Source organism: Dermacentor albipictus, chromosome 9 (assembly GCF_038994185.2).
Source record: "Dermacentor albipictus isolate Rhodes 1998 colony chromosome 9, USDA_Dalb.pri_finalv2, whole genome shotgun sequence".
Taxonomy (NCBI): Eukaryota; Metazoa; Arthropoda; class Arachnida; order Ixodida; family Ixodidae; genus Dermacentor; species Dermacentor albipictus.
The window spans coordinates 75,053,775-75,072,338 of NC_091829.1; the positions used below are offsets into that span (position 1 = coordinate 75,053,775).

Sequence of the window (18,564 nt, forward strand, 5' to 3'; positions counted from 1 at the left end):
TCGTAAACCTATGCGTTAGCTCACGCAAGCACCGAAAAAAAAGCGCCGCAAAGGAATTTTGTGTAAATCATAGAGATAGAAATTCAACAAGAACTGGCAAGACGAAACCCGTAATTGCTAGTCGTAAGCCTATGCGTTAGCTCACGCAAGCACAAAAAAAAATCACCTGAAAGGAATTTTGTGTAAATCGTAGAGAAAGAAAATCAACAAGATCTGGCAAGACGAAACCCGTAATCACTAGTCGTAAACCTATGCGTTAGCTCACGCAAGCATCGGGTCAAAAAGCGTCTGAAAGAAATTTCGGGTTACGTACCAAGAGTGCGCTTTTCTTTACCCTTTGGCTCCACTCACAGTTGCATCTTTGTCTCCGATTGGTTCGATATAAAATTATTCAGTCGTCGGTTTACTTGTTTAACCATAGGGAAAGAAATTAAACAAAAGGGGACACTCCACAAGAATTGCCAAGAGTAAACACGTCACGCCTAGTGTTCATCCCACAAGTCAGCTGAAGCGAGCAGCGAAAAAACAAAAAGAATGTGAAATCAATTCGAATTTTAGTCTTTCTCGCTATAACTAAGAAGTTTTTATTTTATTCTTATTTATTTTTTTTTCTAAATCCTAATTTTATTTTTTCTCGCTAAAACCAAAAAGCTTCGCCTCTAAGTGAACTGACTGACAGCCGGAAACACGTCGCACCCAGTGTTAATCCTATCCGTTAACTGACGTGAGCACCGAAAAAAAAAACAATGTGAAATACAATTTATAACCGCTTTTTATTTATTTATTCCTTCCCGCTAAAACTAAAGCCTTTTCCAAAAAAATGAACATGTACTTTGCGATTTATTTTTATTGCGTTACGTGGCAACAAGTAGCGGCACGTCATACGCGTCGTATGCATGCGTTTTGCGCCAACACGCCACCGAAGCGAGTCAGGCGGCTGCATATGTGGAGTTCGCCTCTTCGGCGACCGGCATCTTTTGGATGTAGTCTATTTCATATGCTGTCGGCGCATTTTTGCGTTCGTAGTGCACTTCGAAACGGCGTTAATGCACTGTTCAACCGCAGGAAGGTGAGAAATTTTGTTTGACAATATGCGACGCATTTCAACCAATTTAGGCTCTTATAACACGGCACCGAGACTTGTTACGCAGTGAGCGAAATACAGCTTGGCTGTCTTGGCGTGGTTAATTTGAATTAATGACTAATACTGAGAGATGGTTGCGACGCTTTCTATGAGCCTTAACATTATTTTAACTTTTTCCGGTAGGTTATCGGCAGTAACCCCACGCCCGGCTTAGTGAGATAAGTTTCGCATGCACTGGGTCTCACCGGGACAAGCTTTAGCGCTTTCACTTATCTCGAGCATTGTTATAGATAATATCGTTACTTTTTGAGAGACTTTCGAGGCACGCACACCGCGCGTGTCGTTGTGACACAGTCAGCGAAAAGCGGCTTGGTCACGGTGAGAAAGTGAGTTTGGCGTTTACTCAATCTCAGTGGGACAAGCTTATGACACTTTCTGTGGCCCCAACATATACCCTGTTTAGGTACTCACGCTTGCGAAAACGCGACCACCAATTGCCAGGAATGATAACACTGGGGTACGTTGCTTGCACCGGCAAAACGCTGAAAAGATAGCGCCAAGGAGCTCAAAAGCTAAGAACTTCAAAATTCTGTCTTCTGAAAAACTGAAAACAGGCATTGCACCCTCGCATTTGTCGGGAGTGCAAATAGAAGGAATGCTGCCAGCGTCTACCACGGTCTTCTACCTAAGAGCCTTTGTTGTGGCCACCTCTGTCTGCCATCGCATCGGCTGAGGCCAAGTTTTTTCTAAAAGCGCCATCGCACGTGTATTTGTGCTCTTAAAGCACACGAAAGTATGTCCGGGAATTGGGAATGTTTGCAAATTAGACGTTTTCATATTTGATAGTATTGTTTTGTATGAGTCGGGTATTCTCTACGCCATGTGTAGGCAGAAGCGAATTTATTTGGTTTGTAATGCCGCCCATTCATGAGTTTCACACGCTTCGCCCCTACATGCACTATTCCTAAAAGGTCTACAGGCCAAAATGACACACGCTTGTAATTTTTTTCAGCAGGTGCCATTCAGTGGAGCTTCGTACGAGAAATACTGCTGCTTACCTGGTGTCACCATGTTGGATGAATGGAGAAAAACCCCGGAACGAGCATTTATATAGAGCAAAAAAAAAAGATTTCCTGATTTAGAATGCGTCTTGCGTCTGCTTTACGAAATTACACGTGACACTGATTCGATGGACGCAAGTAAAGATCGTTCGCAATCATATCAACCAAATAAACCATTCCGTACTAAGAAACGGCGCGGTTGAAAGACAGAAGCAAGAAAAAGAGTACCAGGTTGATTTGCGTTGCCGGCGCAAGCAAAGCTAGCTAGCGTTCAAAACGCGCACGCTCAAACGGAAGGTTAAGCCCAGAAGAGTGAGCACAACACTGTGCCATATGGGCCAGAGCGCTGCCCAGTCCCGCTCAAAAGCATAATTGCTTTGGCGGGCTGACAAAATGTTTGACTGTATGACTTGTAATCGAATAAATAAATAAATAAATAAATAAATAAATAAATAAATAAATAAATAAATAAATAAATAAAGAAAGAAAGAAAGAAAGAAAGAAAGAAAGAAAGAAAGAAAGAAAGAAAGAAAGAAAGAAAGAAAGAAAGAAAGAAAGAAAGAAAGGAAGAAAGAAACAAAGAGAGCATCGAGCTTAATATCACTGTGACTTTTTCCCTGTCCTTCGTTCCTAAACCATGCCACGACCGGAACCACCTTCCTGCTTCGTCAGGCATCATTACAGACACTGATCATTTCCGCAGGTCACTCGCCAGCATATTCTAAATACCCTCTTTCATTGTGCCAATGTTTGCTCAGTTTACGCATTCTTCTGCTTCTTTTACAGCCTTCGCACGTCTAAAGACACCAATTACCTTCCGCGTAGATTTTCTTTTGTGACAGCATTGTTCCTTTGCTCGAGGTGTTTTCGTCCTTTATTTTGCATATTCATTTCTCCCATATATTTATATTGATAGCCCATCCCCTCTATAATGCATTGTATGCCCTTCAGGTGAAATAAATAAATGATAATTTCTATAGTGACCAAGCCAACTGTGACAAGTGCGGGAAAAGTGGTAGTTGCTCAAGATGAGGCAGAATCTATGTGAAAGGAATAAACGAAATGTAGATAATTGCGCTACTGAAAAGTCCCGCGTGAGGTGCTGCAGAAGCGTAGGAGTGGGCCAAACTCACATCATCCTAGAAAACAAAAAGTCCCGGATGCCGTAATGTGCGCGCGTTCTTAAATCAGGCCAGAGCAGTCGCAGGTGAAGCAGTTAGGTGCGTCCGACCTGGTTTTAATTGGATTGGCTTGGGCATTTCGATGCCGATGGTACGTCCCGACGGGCTTGTGTTCATTGAGGTGCGGATGTTAGCACAAGAGTGCGTGTAACATTTCTACAGAAGGCCTCCAATTGGACCTAGCGGGCTTGCAGCTGGAAAGTATGCCAACTGTAGATGGAGGCATTTATCATTGTGACACATATTATTGCGATAAATATTATATGCACACTCTAGGCGCAGTTTTTCTGTTGCCGGTGGCGTGTTGTTCCCTGTAAAGCACAAAGACGATAACACCCTCGCGGCGCGTCGTATGCTGTATGTGCGAGTGAAAGCAGGCGAAGGAAGTCAGCGATCGCAGCTCAATCCTGCGACCGCGATGGTATAAAGAGAGAGAGAGAGAGAGAGGAGAGGGAGAGAGAGAGAGGGGGGCGGCGTTGTGCTCCGGCGGCCACCGCGTATTTCGCGACTGCAGGCGCAAGGGAGCTGACCATCGCGGCTCAATATCGCGCGCGCCATGTGTGGAGGAAAGCGGGGAGGCAGCGCACTAGGGACTAGGGAGCAGCTTCGACTTCGCCAACAAGTGCGTACTTTGCGCGGCCGCCCCCGTTCGCGCGCGCGGTATCTTGTAAGGAACCTGCAGAAGGCTCATACCTATGTGCGCGCTATGTTCTCGCCGCTCTTGCGTTCAAAGGTCAAAGGTCAAAGACCGCACATAGGTCACTTGGCTCACTGCTACTCCCGCTTGCTTACATCAGCGTTTTGACAGCACGTCCCCCCTTATTCAGTCTGATGTGTTCATGTTTGCTTTGATTGTCCGCGCTGACACCATGTTTGTTAATTATGTTAGTAAGCGATTGTGTTCCAAGGTAATACGGCCGACAAAACTACTTTCCTTACCTAGTATAGCTGCCCACAAATTTGCTATCGCAATCGAAGATTTGCCTTTCGGGAGAAACTGCGACTTTTTTAGCGGTTCTTTATACCTTAGCTCATATGGGAAAGTGCACAGCTGTCATTGTCAGCGATAAATATCTGCTAAGTCGGTATATCTTGCCTGTTGCCTAATTCAGCCGTTGCTCATCTATTTCCTCGACGGTGGCCCAGCCCAGTCAGCGAACATTACTGATGAGAAACACGTCCAGCGCTAGCCGAGAAGTATTCTCGTTATTTGACATGCTTCTCATCTCCGCACAACTGTAAGCGGTGTATGGCATTTTTGCTTCAGGAAAACAGTTGTTATCTAATCACTATCGATATGCACTTCTCCTCAAATTATTGCTTGTCGAGTAAATGCGCGCGAAGGTATATTGCGCTGTTTAAATACGCATGCGCATTTGGAATCGAAGGTTTCGTGCCTCTCGTTTATGGAGCATAATGTGCTTCGTCAAATAAAAGCGCCCAGTGAGCGATGTGTCACTTTTCAGTGAAAAACCGGAAGTGACGTATAAATGGATACTCAAACGTACCTGCCAGCGAACACGGACACCATCGTAACAGTTCGGATATATAGTTTGTCGGCGACATTTCGAGTAATGCGAGAAGGTTGAGAAGTTTGACGCCATTTGCAAAAGTAGCTGGATAACAGAAAGGAGTCAGATTTTTGAAAGCTTGGGTTTAGGAACGTGACCAGATGGTTCCCACCACTGGTTATAAGTCATAAATAATTTGCCTCCTGATAAGGCTCTTGTAGCTCATTGAAAGTAAATCCACATGTCATGCGGTACAGGTGCAGAACAATTAGCATACAAGTGTTGGGAAAAAAAACCCAACTGGTCGTAGATACCTTTCGAGTGTCAAATACGGAACCGGCAATTATCGATAGACTTTCTCTTATAAATTGCATTACTGAAGAATACATACAAATTCAGAAGTTCCACGTTTGAAGAACGTTCCACGAAAGTCGAAACTTATTCAGTGATTTGAAAAGGTCCAATTATCCGCGGCTTAGCAAAACGCAAGATTTTTATGAAGGACTTTTGTGACACTTATGGCAATTTCGCCAGGGTCAGTATTCCTAAATGTATGGAGCATTCATTGTCTTAAAGGGTGCCTCACCAGGCTGGGGCATAGCTAACAGACACGCGAGACGCCTAGATTGAGGAGCGCTTATTCTGTCCGCAAAATTTGAAGCGGCTGCATGGAGCCAGAACGGCCGGAATTTGAAATAGAGCCAATGCGTCGTCCTTCTCGAGGAACCCGTTCCCTGCCAGATGTAGAAGCTCACTAGCAAAAATGCTGGTGCGTAAGACGCACTCTCTGTAGCGTCAATGATGTCGGCACGTGACTTCTGTAATTAAACCGATCCAGAAAGGGAAGTACCTCAACTTTACGTGCGTCGTGAATAGAAGGGGAAAAGAAAGGGAGCTGACGGTAAGGACGTCAAAATGACGGGGTCTTTAGCTACAGCATATGTGAGCAGGCAAACGGGAATCAGGTATCAAACTTTACAAAGTCCTTGGACACTGTCTCAAACGCTTAACTTATGTACAAACTGTTCACTGCATTAAAATGTACCTTTGGTTGGCTGGATATCGGGCTTTCTTTCCCAGCATTCGCAATATCTATGCTTCAACTCTGCTAACTCACCCTTGATGCCTGTTTCATCATGGGTTCCCCAATGCTCAACACTGGGTGCTCTTTTATTCCTGCTTTATAATAGTGATCGACCCCTACACACGTTTTTTAAAATAGGGTTTTTTGCAGATGACAGTGTTTTATATCACAAAATTAAATATGCTGCTGATCATATTGGCCTTAACAATTATTCTGATGATTCTAACAAGCTCGTTATATCAAGATCAGCTACGGGCTGTCCAGAGGGTCCACGATGACGCCATAAGGCTCGGCCTGGCGGTGCCGACGTGGACGCGGCCCGCCTAGGTCTGAAAAGACAGGGCTTCAGGACACTAATAAAGTTTTTTGAATGGAATTGTAGCTGGTCCAAAGCATGGCAAATAAATATCAACTTTTCCAAAACTGTCTGCACACCTTTTACACGATGCTCATGTCCTTCATTCTTTGCATATGCGTTTAAGAATATTACTTCAAATAGGGTCTTCGAATTCAAATATTTCGTTATCCTAATAACACATGATTTGTCATGGTCGAAACACATTGATGTCGCCTGTAACAAGGCCCTTAAACATCTTGGTTACTTACACCGAACGCTGCGTCTTGCTCCTCATATAAACTAAACTTCATACAATATAAAACCCTCATTCGCTCCATCCTCGAAAATGCCTGGTTTGTATGGAATCCAAAAATGCACTGTGACGTCAAAAAACTAGAATCAGTGCAAAAAAGGCACTGCGTCTTGATTGTACGAGATATGAGAAGGAATTTTCACCATCTAATTCTCTTGCCCTTCTTGGTATTATTCCTCTTGCAGAGCGTCGCAAACTTCAATGCCGAAAATTCTTTCCCACTTCAATCAATTCTCCTGGCCTCTCCTCTCTAGACAAATATTTGACTTTTTCCAAACCCTCGTGTACGAGAAGTCATTATGCGCTAAATATCTCAACCTTTTTTGCCCGCACTGATTCCTTTAAAAAGAGTATTTTTCCATCAACAATTGAAGCCTGAAATTCATTGCCGGGCAACATCCGTTCGTTACCACTCAAACAATTCACGCATTCTTGTTTATAAATGTTTGTATGTTTGTTGTTCCTCCCACACTTGCAATAGCCTCATTGAGGGTGCAGTATGTATTATTAAATAAATAAATGAATAAAGTGTGTCCTCGAGTTGAACTAGGGGTAGGGCTTATCGATTCTAAGCCCGCATTGAAATCCTTTCATGCATTTCAAGAAGTTGCCCTTCTATTTCGGCCCTCGAGATTGTACAAGTTATGGACATTGCTCAACAAAAGGACAACAAAGCTAAATTCTTCCGGATACTTGTGCACTGCGTATGTACATATACTATGAATGCATGCATGTATGTATGTATTGTGGCCATGGTATACGCCCCGTGCACCGCCTATAGAGGCGCCACTGAAAGCCACCTAGCGGGTGCTTCCAACTGTACGCGTGGGAGTAGTAGCAGACGACAACCCTTTGCAGCAAGGATGGCTGAAGTTCCCGGCGGCGATTTCTCCTTTGTTCGGGTGCCAGACTGCTTATTCTGTGGTGACAGCTGTAGGGAAGAAGCTGACCTCTGTGGAATCGGGTATGAATACGATGTTACCGGTGTTACGTGCCAGGTGCGTCCCGCAGAAAAATGCCAGAATCGTATCGCCGGCACGTTTTCGCCGGCATTTGAGCCCCCCACACGGCAACAATTCTTCTCCGACATTCCTTGAAGCTTTGACCACGCCAAACATGGGAAGGGCGTTGCCCATTTTAACGCGACAGCGTTAAGGAGCTCGTGTCGCAGAAAAGCCGGTGTCGTCGGCGGCGGTGTCGGCGTTGGCGGCGTTGGCCGTGAGCGATAAATCCCAGCAGGCCCTTCATGAATAAAAAACAACTTGCAAGATGGTCTGGGTGGGAATCGAACCAGGGTCTCCGGAGTGTGAGACGGAGACACTACCACTGAGCCACGAGTTCCATGCTTCAAAGCGGTACAAACGCGCCTCTAGTGAATGCGGTGTTGCCTTAGAAACGAGCTCTTCTAAGGCTCAGGCGTGCGTCGCTTGCTCAGGCGCACATTTCGTTGCCGCGCCGAACGCTGCGTTGCTCGACGCTCACCGCGTCCGATGCGGAGCGCGTAGTCGCTGCGCCGAAGCCCATTGTCTCACATCCCTTGGCGGGTCGACGGGAACGCTGTCGCGTTCCACTCTTGAAGGCGAAGCTTAAGCGTCCTCCAGGTTTTTGCTCTAAAAACGCAAATAAGACAGAGAACCACTGTCAACGACACAACGAACTACGGCGCGCGGCTGGCTCTTCATCCGCGTGTTCTTCGCAAGGCCGCCACCAGCGGCGCGCCCATCGGCGTGCACTACGCGTATAGCGCATATGGGACAGGGTGGGAAGGTGGGCGCCCGTAGGTGTGCATGGTTATTCGTGTGGTTGAGCACATTCCCTGGCGGTGTGAGGTACCTTGGAGGTAATCTTCGGCGGGTGTATACTTGGGCGAGCCGAGATGGCATGTCGCTTCACGTGCGTTGTCTTCCAGCGTGCCTAGTGTTAGAGATCGCGTAAGCTCTTGTGTCTGACAGGCATTGAACCAAGAGGTTTCTCCAAGGGTTCCATTCCTGATGCCGACAGTACTTCATAATCACAGTGATGCTCATGCTCGAGTAGGCGGACGTGACATCATGCTCGCTATTTTTTTAGCAAGAAAATGTTTACTGTGAGCTATGTAGCCCACAAAACTATCAACCTCACGATGCGTAGTTGTCTAGCACTTCACTATAACAATGAGGTGCTTCGCCATTTGGACGAAACTGTTACCTTCTTTAATACAAAAACTGGTATACAAGCACGCGCAGATAAATTCGATTGCACAAGTGCTGTGTTAAGCGCCCTTTCTAAGGAACCCTCACCAAGCCACAAGGAAATTTTGTTTATCCTTTGGAAGTGGTTATGTGCCCTCTAAGGAGTGTTCTCCGGCAACACTTCTTTAAATTAGATCATTAATAGCAGATATCGAAATATTTGCAATGGCGCTAATCCGTGATAGCAGCAGACGAGCGTAACCGTCAAAATAGACACCCTCTTCATTTTGCTTCTCTAGGCTCAGTAAGCAAAATTCCGTCCCTGCGCTCTCCCATGCCTCGGCCGGAGGATCGCCTGACGGATACGTCACCGGTCCTGCCTTCTATTTGCTCTGTCATATTTTCACTGATTGGCGCAGTTCCTGTGACGGTCACGCGGGCGAGCTCTTTTGTCTGTCTTGTTTTGAGCAGCAAGTGATTTCTCGCGCTCTGCATGCATAAGAACACCTGATCAGCGCCTTAATCGCGAGCAATAAGGTAGGCGTGACGGCGGCGCTGGAATACGCAAGTAAAAACGACATAGTTTGGTGTTCTGTGCGCGCACATGCGTGACGTAGAAACAAGGAGACACAATGGAAGTACATCTCTCTTACCATACGGCACGAAGTAAAAGGAAAACACGAGCACATTCGGCTTGCGTGTTTCATTATTTCTCTTCACTCTAAGTCATCCATTGAAACAACATAGTAAACGAATAGATGATGTCAGCTTGAATATTTTTTTTTGTCACGTGTCACTATGAGCGACGTCACAGGGCTGCCATGTACGTAGGCGCACTTGCGCGATATAAACATGCTCTCCCTAGCTGGGAGGCGGCGCCCCCGCGGAGAACTGCAAACGGCGTTTGGTTTGAAATTTAAGCACTTTGCGCGGCATGTAACGTTGTGATACTGTGCAGACACTATCGTTAGCGCGAGTCGTATACACTTCGCTTGTCAGCTCATGCCGGCCAGACCTCATGAGTGCCTGGCCTCGAAGGCAATATAAAATGTAATCTTTAGGTCAATAATAGTGGTCCCTGGAAAGCGTGCTAAATTCTGCAGCCCCCCCCCCCCTTTCATGAAACACATTTAAAACGCCCCCGCCCTACTTGAATACCTAATTTACTGCAGAAGCTGTGGTTAAACCTGACGCTTTTGGTGTCGTCTACGCATTACCCACGGCATACCTGTTCTTTTCAAACAATATGTTCAAGTGTCTTGTTTAGCTCAACAATGAATTTTGGTAATGGTACAAACTGTGCGTAAAAATGGAAAACAGGTACAAAGTGTGACGCCAGTTTTCTTTACACATGTAACTACAGCTGAAAATTTAAAAATTTCGCCATGCATGAAACATCTTAGGACCCCCATTTTTGCCAGATGCAAACTCGGCGCGACGTCGAAATTTCCCATGGCACTCGCAGACACGGTTGATAAACAGCGCATAACGCGTTCGAAGACATCGTTTTTATATGTTTTTATCGTGATCACGACTTGTCCTGAAGACTTAATCGTCGATGTGTATATCTCTATTATATCTGTATTGTAAGGCCTGTGTAGTGTACTAATTGAAGCTGTGTTTTGGGGAATCTATTGCCATGTGCCCAGCGGTCATAGCTGGATGCGACACTGCATGTAGCGGAGGCAAGGTTGCAATAGGAGACGCGAGAGTTCCAATTGTGAGCCTGGACCTGTGCGTATTAGGTGGTACGCGGCATCTGCCTATCCGTCACGGGCACTGAGTAGTCTGGACACGTGGCACCTACTGGTAAATACGACCACTTCCACTTTGAGGCCACAGCTGGTATAAGGGCCACGCTGGCCCGAAGCCTTCTAACCAAAACTTCCTTCGCCCTAGTAAGGTGAAGGGGGGGAAGAAGACACAGGGTGGGATAAGAGCACTTGCCCACGAAATATATACAGTGGCTGAAACTGACACTTTTGAAACTTTGCTCGCTCATAACGCTAGAAATTTAAAGGTTAGATTTTACGCACCAAAAGCCCGCTTTGTTCATGAGGCACGCTACAGTGAGGGACTCGGAGTGAGGTTATCAATTTCGAATTCTTCAACGTGCCCCTGAATCCAAGCACACGCGCGTATTTCTGTTTCTTTTTCCCGTGGACATTCAGCCGCCATGGCCGCGATTTAATGTACGACCTTGCGCTCAGCAGTGAAGCGCCTCACACACTGAGCTGCCACGACTGGCGTCACACATAAAACAGGCCACAACGTTCACCTATCGAGGCAACATAAGCAAATCTGGCACTCATGCATTGAGACGTGCAACTGCCAGGACGCCGCCATGTTGCTACTTTGCGCCGCCGCCTTGCGCCGACGACAAGATGCCATTCAGACGAGACGCGCAATCTAAGCGATACGGAGGCTACCTTGATTATGGAGGCGCTATCTAGTTAAGGTGGCCGCAAAGACATCCTTTATGGCACGCTAATAATTACCTAAATTTTTTTATAAATGGCGATGGCATATTTCTCCACGATACGCTGACGGACGTTTACACACTGTCCCTATGGACGGTGTAATGCTAGTTTTCGCATGATTTATTGTGAGCATGGCAGAAATGGGAGGCAGGAACGTGGCGGTGCCTTTATGGTTGCCACTTCGGGCAGATTTACGCTAATGTGTTTAGCGGTAAAAGCATATTAATTTTTTGCCTTGGTGCGCTATCAAGCTACGCAGTGGACGCGCAAATACTCATCTAGCGAAAGATGAAGCCTATAGCATTTTTTTATAGCAAAGAAGGTGTACTTATAAAGACAGTGTCAGCGGAAATTTAAAATTAATAATATTTCATCAGCAATTGCATAAGCGCACTTCCGTTCTGGAAATGAAGAGAAACTTATGTAGAGAATCCTGGGCCACTATGGAGTTCGTGAAAAGTATCAGGAGCGCACTTTTCGTTAGGTAGTTGGCTCCATAGACAGTGGACCACCTGGTAGAGCCTGGTGGTAGAAGAACCACCTGGTAGAAGAAGAAGAAAGCGCACGGAACAAGCGGTTCTACCGACGCCCCTGCGTGTTCCACGTCGGGGACGTCCGCCTCTCACGCCATGGCGCCTACAGCGTCATGGACTCCCTCGAAGGCCCACGTCTTCGATGTTGTTGTCCCTACGGGGAATGGTCCCGAGACCGTCGTCGACGCGACGGCCTCAATAGTTGGCCTCTCTGAGGTCTACTGCGTTCAGCACATGGGAGGTCTCAACTTCCAAGTCACCGTCAAGAGCATGGCTTCCATGACTCTAATCGTCGATGCTGGCTGCCTCGTCATCGGTGGCGAGCGTTGTCCCGTCGTTCCCGTTGGCCCGCAGGTAACCAACGTAACCTGCCTCTTTTTGCCGTCCTTCGTTCCGAACGAAGTCCTCGTCCAGGCACTATCACCATACGGCAAGGTTCTGTCTGTCAGCGCTGGTCTCATGAGCGGACGACGTGGCGTGCTCACGGGCACACGCTTCGTGCGTATGGAAATGAGCACCACAACACCTGTCCCCAATTATCTGCGAGTCTCTGGTCATCGTGTAACGTTTGACTACCGCGGCTTGCAACGCTTGTGTCGTCGGTGCGGTTCCAGCGACCACTACCGTGCACAGTGCACCACAGCGTTCTGTGGCCGTTGTGGCGTCCATGGCCACGAAAGCGACGGGTGTGACCGTCCTTGTCGGCGTTGCGGGGATAGTCACCCTACGGTCGCGTGCCCTGTGCGGCGTTCATACTCAGACGCTGCTACTGGAGCCTTTCCCCCCTTACCGCCGGCGTCAACTGCGGTTACGACTACGCGTGACGCCACAACCAAAGAAATTGCACTGACACCGCATGAGCTAGCGTCAAGAAATGAAAAAGAAGAGGCATGCAGCTCGAGAAGTGACAGCGCGCCATGTTCGCCGGCCTCCTCTACTGAAAAAGAAGACCGTGACGTGGCGGATCGCAACACGCCATGTTCGCTGGCCTTTATAACAGGGGACACGCGTGCTGTAGCCGAAAGCGCCTCCACTTCGGCTGTTACCATCACTCCTCCTGATCCCAGCATAGTTTTGAACGCGGATATAGCGTCTGAACCTGCGATCGCCGCAGTCAATGTACCCACGAAGTCTGCTGCGGCTTCATCAGTCTCAGTTGCATCTCCTACAGCGGCGCAGCCATTGCACCTGGGTGGACCCCCGGCTGCCGAGGTTGTTGGTGACGATGAAACCAATCCCGCCGTCCTACCGCTACCGACATCGTCCTCATCAGAAAACAGCTTCAGCCTCGGAGTTGATAGCAGCGTTGGACTCTCGCCGAGCCTAGATGAACTCGACATAGAAATGGCGGCCCCACGAGACGTAAAGCGCGCTCATGCGTCAGCCTCTGGCTCGGACGGCGGCCCCGATCGCCGTGCCGAGTTACAGCGGCCCAAAAAACCTCGGCCTTCTTCGAGAGGGTCGAAGAAGTGACGCGTGGACTGCTTAACCCCTGGACTTGTTCCCGGGGCGCCGACTTGAACAACACGACCAGGTCAGTTTGGTGATACATTTAATTAATTATGGCTGACATCCTGAAAATTATTTCATTAAATGCACAAGGATTCCGAAGTCCTGTAAAACAAGCCGAAATTATTAGCGTGGCCCGCGCAAACCAGTGTGACATACTGTGTTTACAAGAAACAAATTTTTTCACCATTGGACATGTCCTCACTTTCAAACGCACTTTTAACCTAGACTGTTTCTTCTCCTTCGCTACATCACGATCTAGCGGAGTTGGTATTATTATTTTCAACAGAGCTCTCTTGCGAGATCATCATGTCTTTTATGATGGGACTGGGCGAATATTGGCATTTGATTGTGTACTATCTTCATTTAGGTTACGGATTTTGTGCATATATGGACCCGCGCAGGCCATTAAGTCCAATGATTTTTTCCGTGACCTGGACGTGTATTTCCTTGACGGTCGTCACGTGGTGCTCGTTGGGGATTTTAACTGCGTCTTAGACACGCGAGCAGATGTGCAGGGCCCGGGCTGGGGTCGCCCTGATTGGAACGCACGGGAGTTGCGTCGCCTCGTCCAGCATTTTTCGTTGCTAGATACATATAAACATTTTCATGGTTCTTTCTTTGCCTGGACCTGGCGACGCGGTGCGTCGTCAAGCAGGTTAGACCGTGCCTATGTGCCAAACAGTTTAGCTCAGTATGTCACCCAGTCTGATGTGATAACGTTACCTTCATCCCCTGTTTATATTTCCGATCACAAACCAGTAATACTTGAAATTCGCTTCCCTGCTTCCTCATCAGTAAAACCCTGGCGTCTGGACATGCGCGTTCTACATGACGCACGCTCGCGCTCTTGTTTGTCACGAGTTTTAGGCGCCTCTGTTTCTAGATCTGACAGAGAGTCATGGGATGCGCTTAAGGTGCAGTGGCGTCTACACTGTTCAGTTGAAGGACGTGCACTCAGACGACGTATGTCAGAGGAACTGGCGGATACTGCCACGAAGCTCCGCATCGCCCTTCGGGTCAATCAACTGACTCCGTTGATGCTGTCCTGGCAACGTGAGCTACGGAGGCGTTTCCAACGCCTCATCGCGGCGTCGTCTGTGTCAGCTGCTGCTTGGCGATGCAGACGTAATCCGTGTGCACACCCCGAAGTTCTGCGCTTTTCAAGAAACTCGCTTTTTAGACAGCCGAATGCACTCGGTTCTGCGGCCCCAACAGCAGTTCCTGTTACACCACCTCCCACACGTGATTATTCGCTCTTTGCAACGCATTTTGAAAACATGGCGCGTACGACCATGCAAATAGATTCTGGCTCTCAAGGACTTCATACTTTGCTTAGTGGGCTGCCTCAGGTTCCACCTGAGGTAGCTAACCGTCTTTGTGCACGACCATCAGCCGAGGAAGTGAAGGCAGCATTATCTTCAATGAAGCGTGGCTCGGCCCCAGGGCCGGACGGGTTACCCGTGGAGTTTTATCTAACGTTCTGGGAAGATATTGGTGCCACTTTCGTATCGGTTATCAGCCAATGCTTTGAGAGCTTTGATTTCCCGTTCAGTTTTCGGGACGGTCGTATTGTGCTGATACCTAAGCACGATCCGTCATCAGATCGTCCAGAGGACTGGAGGCCAATCACGCTTCTCAACGTTGACTACAAAACCTTCACAGCTGTTCTCACCCGGCGCTTGAGAAGCCTGATGCCTTCCCTAATAGGACACCATCAGGCATGCTCAGTCCCTGGCAGAGAGATACACAGTCTTTCGTTCGTTACTCGTGACATAATGACATACACGCTGACCAGGTCGGCACGTGGTCTCTTAGTTTCACTGGATCAAGAAAAGGCATTCGATCGCCTTGAACATAACTACATTTTTAACGTACTGACCTCGTTCGGCTTCTCGTCAAATTTTGTTCAACTTATTAGGAATACCTATTCAAATATCCGAAGTACATTGTTCCTTGATGGTCGAGAAAGTGCACCGTTTCCCGTTACTCGTGGCGTTCGTCAAGGGTGCCCTCTATCCCCAGTACTTTTTGTGCTCAGTCTTGAACCATTTCTGCGCTCAATAGTGAGAGACCCTTACGTATGTGGTCTCCCACTGCCTGGTAGCGGTGTTGTAAAAGTGACAGCCTTCGCCGATGACATCACATTATATCTCAAGAATGAAGATAGCTTAACCCGTAGCCTTCGAATTTTCACTGAGTACGGAAATATTTCAGGTGCTGCGCTAAATTTTTCAAAATGCCGTTATTTATTCATTGGTTCACCACAGACACGACTAAGTCCCCTTTTCAGTCTTCAAAAGAGCAATTCTCTTCGCATTTTAGGCCTTGACTACACCTCTAATGGCATATCAGACTCTGTGTGGTTCTCAATTCTTGAAGATGTAAGGCGAAATATTGAAGATGCTCAAGGTTATGATTTACCCCTATCAGAAAGAAGGTACTTAGCGCAGTCTGTATTTTGCGGCCGAGTGTGGTACGTTTGTCACGTCGTACAGCCACCATTACGGGTTACTAGGTCCTTGCAATCCCTTCTTGGTGCCTTCTTCTGGTCGGGCCGTACAGAACTAGTCTGTCGCGCGGCGCTTGGGCAACCACGCTCTCGCGGTGGGTTCGCCTTCCCATCCGTGTCTGTCCGCTGCCGGCTGCTTGCTCTGCGATTTCTGCTCCGTCTGTTACAGAATGATCAGTGTCCAGCGCGTGAACTGGCTTGCTATTTCCTTGGCACGAAAATTCGCTACATGTTACCGGGCGTACACTTAAATCGCGGCCCACAAGTGTTAAACGCACCTACATTCTACTGTACGGCTGTGGCATTTTATCGCCACATACAGCAGGTATGTCCTGATGTAGACGTTCTCCAAAACCGCGTAGTAGATACTATGTCAGCCTTACTGCTTCCTCTAGTTCCTCCAGCACGCCTCGCACGTTCCAATAATGTGTCGTGGGATGCGATAACGGCGTCATTTTTGCCTGGCCACCTACGCGACTTCATGTGGCGTCTAGGGTGGCAAGTGCTTCCAACTCGGGACAGGCTTGAGCGGTGGGGCGTTGTCCCATCTTCGCAGTGTCCCAATTGCCCCCTTCAAGAATCCAATAAACATGTACTGCTGCAATGCGTCGTTGCCAGGATATTTTGGAGGGCCGTGCATACTGGATTTCGTGGCCTTGGAGTTAACCGCTTTATTACATCCGGTCGCTGCTCACGTGGCCGCTTCGCGCGACTTTTAATTGCTGCAGGCGCCTTCTGTCTATGGCGTAACCGGTGCGAGGCAGTTGCCATGGGACGTCGTCACCGCGCTCTGTTTCCACTTATGGGGAAGCTCTACTCTGAGCTACTGTCGTTTCTGTCGGAGGAGTTGTTCTTCCTTGGAGAAGAAGAGTTCCTTCGACAGTGGTCATGTCGTTTCCTGTCGGTGGCTAATGGACGCGTATGGCTGAATTTTCGTCCAGCCTGGTTCTTGTAGCCAGACCATCAGAATTATTCATTTAATGCACATAGAATGCAGGTGCCCGTGATTTCTGTGTGTGTGTCCTCTCGTATACATGATCATTTTTGTATATACACATCTCGTGCATATCACTTCAAAATTGTGTAAAGTGTTCTATGACATCATCATTGTATATAACCATTGTGCACACTGTATATATTGAAAATCATTTTGTACATGTGGCATTTAGTTTATGTGTAACTGTGCCTTTCCGTGGGTATACGTGTTTATATGTTGGTGCGTGAGGACTCGGACACTACTCGCGTTGACAACGCGCTGTGTTTCGTGTCTTACATGTTATCGTCCGCGTGGAATTGTGCCGTGATTATGACTCAGTGTTCGTATCGTCTCTTGTCGAAATAAACTTTTTCTAAACACAATACGAAAGCTTCTGGATAATGGAGAAACAAATTAAAGAAGAGGGGACATCACCCGTCTAGTGTTCATCGCATCCGCTAGCTGACCAGAGCATCGGAAAAAAATAAGGCAATGTGAAAGAAATTTTGTGTAATGTACCTAGAGTGAGCTTTTCTTTACGTTTTGGCATCATTGACAGTTCTATCACCACTTGGTTCAAAGTAAAATTGATTCAGTTGTCGGCTTACCCTTTTACATGCAGGGAAAAGAAAATAAACAAGACGGGACACTCGACAAAAATTGGGAACACGAAACACGTCACGCCTATATATATCAAAACGTTTATTTAAAAGAAAAAAAATGCAGAAAGCGAGTGGGTGGAGCCCCTAGTCCAGGGCCCCACTGGCTTGAGCGGTCCGCCGTGCTTGGTCGAGAAGCGCTAGTTGCATCTCCCGATCCTCGCTGGCGAGCCAAGTCACCCACTGCTCCCTTCCGGAAAGTTTGCCGGCTATTTTTGGTGTATTAATTTTGGGTGGCCTGTTCTGGCAATCCCACGTAATGTGGGCGAGAGTTGGCCGGCCTCCGCACCAAGGACAGCGAGCGCTGTACAGCGTTGGGTGAATGGCATTTTTGAAATAAAGGTTTGGAAATGTGTGCGTCTGTATTCGGCGCCAGTCATAAGAGCGGCCGACCACTCTGACGAAAACCCCTTTTTACCACGAGACATCCTTGAGCTCCAGCGGCGCGAGCGAAGAAAGTACAGTGCACCACACCCTGACCTATCCAGGCAGGACTCTTATGACTGGCGTCACGCCTAGTGTTCATTCCATACATAAGCTGACGCGAGCAGTGGAAAAAAACACAGGATGTGAAATCAATTCAGACGGCGTTTTATTTTTATTTTATTCTTTCTCGCTAGAACTAAAAAGTTTTTCCTATAAATGAACTTACTGGCAACAGGAAACACGTCGCGGCTAGTGTTAGTCCCATTCTAATTTAGCTGATGCGACCATCGAAAAAGGAGTAATGTCAAATGAATTTAGACAACGTTTTATTTATTTTTTTATTATTTGCTGCTAAAGCGTAAATGTTTTACCGTTCAATGAACTTACACTTTGCGATTTCTTTTTCGTGAGTTACATAGCAACAAGTTAGCGGTGCCGCAGACGCCTGATATGCATGCTTTACGCGCCAACACGCCACCGAAGCGAGCGAAGTCGCCTGCATATGTGAAGTTCGACTGTTCGGCGATCCCCATCTTTTGGATGTGGCCTGTTTCTTATGCTGCCGGTGTATTCTTGGATTCGTTGTGTACTTCGACACAGTGAGAATGCACTATCGTACTACAGCAAGATGAGGAATTTTGTTTGACAGTCTGCGACCCATGTAAACCAATTTAGACTCTTATAACACGGAACCGAGACTTGTGACGCAGTAAGCAAAACACAGCTC

The 18,564-nt window shown here is 47.4% G+C and overlaps 1 protein-coding gene across 7 annotated transcripts in view; it reads left to right on the forward strand.

Moving 5' to 3' along the window:
• The first annotated feature begins 11,793 nt into the window (after positions 1-11,793).
• The window catches only part of LOC139049428 (uncharacterized), a 143,234-nt gene continuing 136,463 nt past the window's right edge, over positions 11,794-18,564 (forward strand). For 6 of the 7 annotated variants that reach the window (XM_070524750.1, XM_070524748.1, XM_070524751.1 and 3 more), the window contains exon 1: positions 11,794-13,289. In XM_070524750.1, the coding sequence (XP_070380851.1) occupies positions 11,852-13,228 (1,377 nt within the window). In that variant the 5' untranslated portion in view covers positions 11,794-11,851 and the 3' untranslated portion in view covers positions 13,229-13,289. Of the gene's footprint in view, positions 13,290-17,374; positions 17,676-18,564 lie in introns of those variants that run through there. The other variant, XM_070524755.1, reaches the window with a different exon arrangement.